This window comes from Odocoileus virginianus, unplaced genomic scaffold, assembly GCF_023699985.2.
Source record: "Odocoileus virginianus isolate 20LAN1187 ecotype Illinois unplaced genomic scaffold, Ovbor_1.2 Unplaced_Scaffold_7, whole genome shotgun sequence".
NCBI classification, from domain to species: Eukaryota; Metazoa; Chordata; class Mammalia; order Artiodactyla; family Cervidae; genus Odocoileus; species Odocoileus virginianus.
This window is the reverse complement of record NW_027224269.1, coordinates 3,826,507-3,835,864: the sequence shown is the minus strand read 5'-3', so window position 1 is coordinate 3,835,864 and position 9,358 is coordinate 3,826,507. Positions and strand designations below refer to the sequence as shown.

General features: G+C 43.0%; 1 protein-coding gene across 1 annotated transcript; it reads right to left on the bottom strand.

The window, feature by feature from the left end:
- Nucleotides 1-358: 358 nt before the first annotated feature.
- On the bottom strand, nt 359-1,106 carry LOC110151237 (spermatid nuclear transition protein 3-like). Its single transcript, XM_020914559.2, has 2 exons — nt 923-1,106; nt 359-741 (listed from the first exon to the last, which is right to left on the bottom strand). The coding sequence occupies exons 1-2, from the start codon at nt 1,037-1,039 to the stop codon at nt 526-528; spliced, it is 333 nt and encodes a 110-aa protein (XP_020770218.2). The 5' UTR covers nt 1,040-1,106; the 3' UTR covers nt 359-525.
- Nucleotides 1,107-9,358: the final 8,252 nt, after the last annotated feature.

Genomic DNA, 9,358 nt, shown 5'->3' with positions numbered 1-9,358 from the left:
TCTCAGTGGGAGTTTCACATTTACCACCCCATGTGAAAACCCCTTCTCATCTGGGCCTGACATCTAGACCCTAATATCTTTCCACACCCCAGACAAAGGCAGGAACACCACACCACTACTCCTTGCCCTTGAAATCAAGTGTAAAGCAGAGTTATCCATCTTCAGTGCAGACTCCTGACACACTCTACACCTCTACTCTCTGGCTAACTGGGGACTAGTGGGTCTGTTCCCCAACCTCTCAGGACCCCATATCCCTCCCATCTCCAGTGCCCACCTCTTCTCTTCTTTCCCTCCCATCCATCACAAAATTCACACACACACAGATATCATCATTTCACCATTTGATGTTTCTTTTATTTGCAGCCATCAGTCTATTATGTTAGTATGAGAGTCTTTTCTTGGTTGGCCATTGCTTAGAATGCAGACCACTGAAGACACAATTCTAAACTGTCTGATATTTGCTATTCACTTACTGGTTGCTCAGGTTGTATTTCTCCAGGGTCTCTCACTTTGGGGCGGCTGAGCTTATTTTCTCTTTGGATTCTTCCTTCTTCCTTGACTCTTCCTCATCTTTTGGTACCTTTTTCGGCTTCGATTCGATTTCTTACGTCCACAGCGAGAGAAGAAACGATTTGCTTTTCTTGTTTTCTTTGGCTTCGTCGATTGAGTGGCATACGATCGGATTTTCTTTCTGAAGGTAACTTGTAGAGGTCTTCTGACCCTCATGGTCATATTTCGTGCCTGGAAGACAAGACAAGGGTATTAGTTTCGAGGAAAGGACATAAAAACTGAGGTGGAAGGGAGATTTCATGAGAAAGGGATGTGAGCTAATGGGGGCTTTTGTGCCAGGCATGGGCAGGGTAGAGGTCTTGGGCAGCAAAGTCAATGCAGAACATGGGAAGCTGAGTTGGAGTCATCTTACCTTCACACCGCATCTGCCCCTCCTTTGACAAAGGGTCTTCTTCGTTCCATTCTTCCTTGAAGCAAACCGCATTGCAACTCTTCTTGACGGCCGTGGCTTCCTGGTTGCCTTAGTCATGATGGTGCCAAGAAGTGGCCTAACCCAGACTTTCAGCCTCTGACCTCCCTATTTATACCCTTTGAGGACAATGAGGAGCCACACCCTTCAATCTGATTGGTCCGTTAGGCACTGCCCCAGCCAATAGTAGCTTGGGGGGCTTAGACATCACAATGCACCACTGTGTCCATCAACATGGGCTAGAGGATGCTGAGGGAGGCGTGATATAACTTTCCCACTGCTGACATGTCTTTGTGTCTGATTCTGGGGAGTGGTGATTCAGGGGCATGGTGCTTCTCCTCATGACCTTCAAACTTCCTTTGCGTTCCCTTTGTCCTTTGACATATGTGCCACTTCAACCCTCATGCCTCTTTCATCCCTCTAGGAACATCTGCCAAACCCTTTCTGTCCCACTTCATCCCTTCAGAGTCCTAGTCTAAGCACTTCATCTCTAGATCACCTTCTGCCTGTTGGGGACTCCTGAGGGGCTTAAGGAACTTAAGAGAAAGCACTTAAAGTGGACAAAGGTAATGAAGAACAGGTTGGATATTTTATCTACTGTGATGAGCTTTAGCGACCCCCAGACTTGGTGAATCCTCAGTCTGTTGCCCAAAGTTCAATGCACAGTCTCCACAAGATTACATATCAGAGCAAAGACAGTTTTAAATGTCTCCCCCACTAAATTTTTTGGGGACACTTCAACTCTCATATTGAGTAGGGAAAATCAACTTGCCCCCTCTAGCAGAAATAAATTGCTGATTATTCTTTTTTAAAAAGGAAGGTGCTCAAAGTCAAGAGTCAGTTCACCACTGCACCACTGACTCTTGACTGAATCAATTCCCCAGTCACCCCTCCTTGACCGTTCTCAGTAGGTAGGGCCCATTGCAGTGCTGACCAATAGCTGGGCAGGGCAAGTACCTGTAGGTAGCTCATTGATAGTTGGTTGCTTGTGGGTGGGGCCAGTGAGGCACTGACCAATGGCTGAGCAGCCCTGTTGCCTAGTAACAGGAGGCGGAGTAATAAGGCACAGCAATGGCTGCCTGCACAGGGTTCTGCCCATGTTGCTCTGTTACATAAGGACACTTTGGGTCCAGTGTGCTGGCAGCTTTTTGACTGACTCCTTTCCAACCTCAGATTTTTATTTCACATGCTTATTTAACTTTGGCCTATCATTCTTTCCATTATCTTCCCAGGCATTCCTGTCACCAGCGCTTATCTCTATGCCCCTCCAACAGCTGCCACTTGATCACATGTTCAGCATATACTATAAATAGTTCAAAGCCAACAAGAATGTGCAGGCCAGCCCACGTTGAAAACTACTTTGAGAAACCTTAACTTCACAGTGATTCTTTTTCTGTTTACAGCGTAACAGAGCAGGATGAGCACAGCCCTGATCAGGTAGCCATTGGTGTGCTCCACTTCCACCCACCCTGTTCCTAGGCAACAGGTGTTGCTCCACCATTGCTTGGTGCCTCAGAGGGCCCCATCCACAAGCAAACAATTGTAAATGAGTGGCTGTTAGCTGTCCTGCTTAGCTATTGGGCAGCACTGCAGTGGGCAATGCCTGCAGGTTACTGTCAGGGAGGGACCATTGGGGAAGCAGTTAAGTCAAGGGTGGTGTGGTGACACTCAGAGGGAGACTGAGGCAAGAGGCAGAGTCAGGCCTTCTTCCGGAGGCCCTGGAGCTCATGCAGACTTGGGCCAGTGGGTGAGCTGGAGGGTCCAGGGAATAGCCTGGGGAATACATGCTGTAGCGCTCTTTTGTTCCTCTTTGCTGTCTGCCTTAAGGGTGGTGTCGCCTGCATATCTGAGGTTATTGATAGTTGTCAGTGATTAATTAGCTGAACTGTTTGCCCCAGTGATTTGTGAGAACTGTAACTTGAACAAATTTTAAAGTTTCTCTTCTGTGTATATGGTTTATGAACTTTAACTCACAAATGACAACAAATATTGGGGTGCTTAAACAAATAACAAATGAACCTTGGAGCAACACTCCCAAATGGATCTTTCTTGAGAATGTGTGGACCGTCAGGAAAAACATTTTTGACTCCAGTTTTCTATCACAGCATCTTATGAACCTGAACATCATATGAACTGTCTGATTATGCCACTGGTTCACATCACTCTTCCATAAACAATTATTTCTAGCCTTGTTAACTCCTTGTTATAAAAATAAAATTCCTTTCTGGCTGACTAGGAGACACTTTCAGATTTTGTTCATATTACACATTGTAATCATCTTTTCAAATCAACTCCCTCATTACTTTAGAGCATATTTGTTTTTTATCCAACAAAGCTTGCAATAATGGGCAATTTATAAACCTCAGTCCTTGTCATGGTGACCTTTATTTGTCAACTTGGCTCAGCCATAGTGCCTAGATATGTGGTCAAATGTGTTAAGTGCATGTAACTACCAGCACAGTAAAGATGCAGAGCTATTTCATCACCAAAAAACAACTTCTTTGTGCTTCTCTTTTATACTTTCACTACCCCTTGCACCCTGACACTGTGTGAGAATTTTAAGTAGAAGAGTGGAAGGATCTGAGAGCAGTCAACTGGATCAAGGATGTAGCTTGTCCAACTCTGGGTGCCCTAGAAGCCTTAGATAAAGTAAGTGACCCATGAATCTATATTGTTTATTTGTCTCACTTTTAGGGTCATTATTTTTAGATCAGTTTTAGATTCATGGCAAAATTGTGAGGAAGGTACAGATATCGCTCATATATTCCCTGTGTCCACACATATATAGCCTTCACCATTCTCAACATTTTCTCCAAGGTGTCAGAGTAGAAGGACGTGCACTCAACTTCGCCTGCAAGAACTCCAAAATTACAACTCGCTGCTGAACAACCATCGACAGGAGAATGTTGGACCCCACCAAAAAAAGATACCCTACATCCAAGGGCAAAGAATAAGCCCCAGTAAGATGGTAGGAGGGGCAAATCACGTTTAGAATCAAACTCCATACCCACCAGAGACACTCAGAGGGCTCAAACAAACCTTGTGTGCACCAGGACCCAGAGACTCCACAGAGACTGAGACAGAACTGTGTTTGAGTGTCTCCTGCAGAGGTACTGGTCATCAGTTGACTGCTGTTGGAGCAGGGGCTCTCAGTGCAGTAAACCTGGTTGTGGCATAAGCTCTCTTGGAGGAGGTTACCATTAACCCCACCATACAGTTGCCAAAACTTACACAGGACTGGGGAAACAGACTCTTGGATGGCACAAACAAAATCTTGTGAGCACCAGGACCCAGGAGAAAGGAACAGTAACCCAACAGGACACTGACCCAGACTTGCTGCTGAACTTCCAGGCATCGCCAGCGGAGGCATTGGTCAGTAGTTGCCTGCTACAGGGTCGAGGGCTGTGAGTGAAGCAGTGTCTGCATGGCACCTTTTGAAGGAGATTGCCATTATCTTCATTACCTCTAGGATAGTTTGTCCTCAGGTCAAATGACAGGGAGGGAACACAACCCCGCCCATCAACAGAAGACTGAATTAAAGATTTACTGAGGATGGCCTGGCTCATCAGAGAAAGATCCAGTTTCCCCCTCAGTGAGTCTCTCCCATCAGGAAGCTTCCATAAGCCTCTTATACTTCTCCATCAGAGGGCAGACAGAATGAAACCCACACTTGCACTAAACTCACCAATCTGATCACACGGAACACAGCCTTGTCTAACTCAATGAAACTATGAGCCATGCTGTGTAGGGCCACCCAAGACGGACAGGTCATGGTGGAGAGTTCTGACAAAACATGGTCCACTGGAGAAGGGAATGGCAAACCACTTCAGTATTCTTGCCTTGAGAACCCCATGAACAGTATGAAAAGGCAAAAAGATAAGACACTGAAAGATGAACTCCCCAGGCTGGTAGGTGCCCAATATGCTACTGGAGATCAGTGGAGAAATAACTCCAGAAAGAATGAAGAGATGGAGCCAAAGCAAAAAACAACACCCAGTTGTGGATGTGACTGGTGATGGAAGAAGTCAATGCTGTAAAGAGCAATATTGCATAGGAACCTGGAATGTTAGGTCCATGAATCAAAGCAAATTGGAAGTGGTCAAAGAGGCGATTCAAGAGTGAACATCAGCATTTTAGGAATCAGCAAACTAAAATGGACTGGAATGGGTGATTTTAACTCAGATGACCATTATATCTACTACTGTGGTTAAGAATCCCTCAGAAGAAATGGAGTAGCAATCATAGTCAACAAAAGAGGTCAAAATGCAGTACTTGGATGCAGTCTCAAAAATGACAGAATCATCTCTGTTCGTTTCCAATGCAAACCATTCAATATCACAGTAATCTTAAGTTTATGCTCTGACCAGTAATGCTGAAGAAGTTAAATGGTTCTCTGAAGACATACAAGGTGTTCTAGAACACTCAAAAAATATTTTCCTTTCATAATAGGGGACTGGAATGCAAAAGTAGAAAGCCAAGAGATACCTGGAGTAACAGACAAATTTGGCCTTGGAGTACCAAATGAAGCAGGGCAAAGGCTAGTAGAGTTTTCCTAAGAGAATGCACTGGTTATAGAAAACACCCTCTTTCAACAACACAAAAGAAGACTACACATAGACATCAACAGATGCTCAATACTGAAATCACATTGATCATATTCTTTTCAGTCAAAGATGGAGAAGATCTATACTGTCAGCAGGAAAAAGACTGGGATCTGACTGTGGCTCTGATCAGGAATTCCATATTGCCAAATTCAGACTTAAATTGAAGAAAGTATGGAAAACCAGTAGACCATTGAGGTATGACTTAAATCAAATCCTTTATGATTATTCAAGGAATTAGATCTGATAGACAGAGTGCCTGAAGAACTGTGGATGAAGTTTCATGACATTGTACACAAGGCAGTGATCAAGACCTTTCCCAAGAAAAGAAATGCAAAATAGTAAAATGGTTGTCTGAGGAGTCCTTACAAAAAGCTGAAAAAAAAAGAGAAACAAATGGCAAAGAAGAAAAGAAAAGATATACCCATTTGAATGCAGAGTTCCAGAGAATAGCAAGGAGAGGTAAGAAAGCCTTCCTCAGTGATCAATGCTAAGAAATAGAAGGAAGCAATAGAATGGGAAGACTAGAGATCTTATCGATAAAATTAGAGATAGGAACAGAACAGTTCATGCAAAGATAGGCACAATAAAGGAAAGAAATGTTATGGACTTAATAGAAGCAGAAGATATTAAGAAGACGTGGCCAGAATTCACAGAACTATACTAAAGAGAACTTCATGACCCAGATAACCAAGATGGCATGATCACTCATCTAGAGCCAGGCATCCTGGAATGCGTAGTCAAGTGGGCCTTAGGAAGGATCACTATGAACTAAGTTAGTGGAGGTGATGGAATTCCAGTTGAGCTATTTCAAATCCTAAATGATGATGCTGTGAAAGTGCTGCACTCAGTATGCCAGCAAATTTGGAAAACTTAGCAGTGGCTGACAGGACTGGAAAAGGTCAGTTTTCATTCCAATCCCAAAGAAAGGCAATGTCAAAGAGTGTTCAAACTACTGCACAATAGTGCTCATCTCACACACTGGCAAAGTAATGCTCAAAATTCTCCAAGCCTGGCTTCAACAGTATGAGAACCATGAACTTCCAGATGTTCAAGCTAGATTTAGAAAAGACAGAAGAACCAAAGATCAAATTGCCAACATCCGTTGGATCATCAAAAAAACAAAAGAGTTCCAGAAAAACATCTACTTCTGCTTATTGACTATGCCAAATCCCTTTGACTGTGTGGATCACAGCAAACTGTGTAAAATTCTTAAAGAGATGGGAATACCAGACCACCTGACCTGCCTCTTGAAAAATCTGTATGCAGGTCAAGAAACAACAGTTAGAACTGGACATGGAAAAACAGACTGGTTCCAAATTGGGAAAGGAGTACATTAAGGCTGTATATTGTCACCCTGCTTATGTAACTTATATGCAGAGTACATCATGAGAAATGTTGGGCTGGATGAAGCACAAGCTGGAATCAAGATTGCTGGGAGAAATATCAATAACCTCAGATATGCAGATGACACCACCCTTATGGCAGAAAGCAAAGAAGAACTAAAGAACCTCTTGATGAAAGTGAAAGAGGAGAGTGAAAAAGTTGGCTTAAAACTCAACATTCAGAAAACTAAGATCATGGCATCTGGTCCCATCACTTCATGGGAAAGAAATGGGGAAAGAATAGAAACAGTGACAAACTATATTTTGGGGCTTCAAAATCACTATAGGTGGTGACTGCAGCCATGAAATTAAAACGGTTGCTCCATGGAAGAAAAGTTATGACAAACCTAGACAGCATATTTAAAAGCAGAGATGGATTTCCCAGTAGTCATGTATGGATGTGAGTGTTGGACTATAAGGAAAACTGAGTGCCCAAGAATTGATGCTTTTCAACTGTGGTATTGGAGAAGACTCTTGAGAGTCTCTTGGACTGCAAGGAGATCCAACCAGTCCATCCTAAAGGAAATCAGTCTTGAATATTCATTGTAAGGACTAATGCTGATGCTGAAACTCCAATACTTTGGTCACCTATGTAAAGACATGACTCATTGTAAAAGACCCTGATGCTCGGAAAAATTGAAGGCATGAGGAGAAGGGGATGAAAGAGGATTAGATGGTTGGATGGCACCACCGACTCTATGGACATGAGTGTAAGTAACCTCCAGGAGTTGGTGACGGACAGGGAGGCCTGGCGTGCTGCAGTCCATGGGGTCGCAAATGGTCAGACATGACAGAGCAACGGAACAGAACTGATTCCCAACACCCCCTATAAGTGTGGTGTATTTATTCCAGTTGAAGAATCTGAATTGGTAGATCATATTCACCTGAATTACTTAATCTACATTAGGGTTCATCTTGGTATTGCATACTCCAAGGATTTGGCCTCCTGTATAATGCATGTATCCATCATTATACTATCATACAGTCTAATTTCACTGACCTAAAAATTCTCTGTGCTCTGCCTATTCATCCCTCCCCACCCCTTTGTCACCACTGATCTTTTTACTCTTTAGACTTTTGCCTTTTTCATAATGCTCTATAGTTGGAATCATATAGTAGGTAGCCTTTTCACATTGGCTTGTTTCCCCTAGTAATATGCATTTAAGATTTCCCCATGTCTTTCATGGCTTCATTGCTCATTACTTTTTAGAAGTGATTAATATTTCATTATTTGAAAGTACCACAGTTTATCCTTTCACCTACTGAAGGACCTCTTGGTTGCCTCCAAGTTTTCACAATTATGAATAAGTTTTTCACAAATATTTGGATATAAATTATTTTTATGGACTTAAGTTTTCAACTTCTTTGGATAAATACCAATGAGCACAATCGCTTGTCTATATGTTAAACATATGCTCGGTTTGGTAAGAAACACAAGACTGTTTTCTAAGGTGGCTCTATTGTGTTGCATTTTCACCTGTAGTGAATAAAACTTTTGGACTTTGAGAGAAGGTGAGGGTGGGATGATTTGAGAGAATAGCATTGAAACATTGTATTACCATATGTGAAATAGGTGACCTGTCCAAGTTCAATGCATGAAGCAGGGCACACAAAGCTGCTGCACTGTACAACCCAGAGGAATGGGATGGGGAGTTAGGTGGGAGGTGTTTCGGGACAGGGGCACAGGTACACCCGTGCTGCTTCATGTCAGTTCAGTTCAGTTAAGTCGGTCAGTCATGTCCGACTTGTTGCAACCCCATGAATCGCAGCATGCCAGGCCTCCCTGTCCATTACCAACTCCCGGAGTTTACCCAAACTCATGTCCATTGAGTCAGTGATGCCATCCAACCATCTCATCCTCTGTTGTCCCCTCTCCTCCTGTCCCCAATCCATCCCAGCATCAGGGTCTTTTCCAATGAGTCAACTCTTCACATGAGGTGGCCAAAGTATTGGAGTTTCGGCTTCAGCATCAGTCCTAATGAACACCCAGGACCGATCTCCTTTAGGATGGACTGGTTGGATCTCCTTGCAGTCCAAGGGACTCTCAAGAGTCTTCTCCAACACCACAGTTCAAAAGCATCAATTCTTCGGTGCCCAGCCTTCTTCACAATGTATGGCAAAAACCACCAAAATATTGTAAAGTAATTAGCTTTCAATTAAAATAAATAAATTAATTTTTTAAAAAGAGTGCTTATTGTTTCACATCCTTACTTCACATCCTTTGGTATTGTCACTGTTTTGGATTTTGGTCATTCTAATAGGTGTGTAATGGTGTCTCACTGTTGTGTTATCTTGCATTTCTCTGATGACATATTCCCTGATGCGGAGTATCTTTTCATATGTTTTTTTTTTCCCCTTCTATATATATTCTTCAGCAAAGTGTCTGTTAAGAT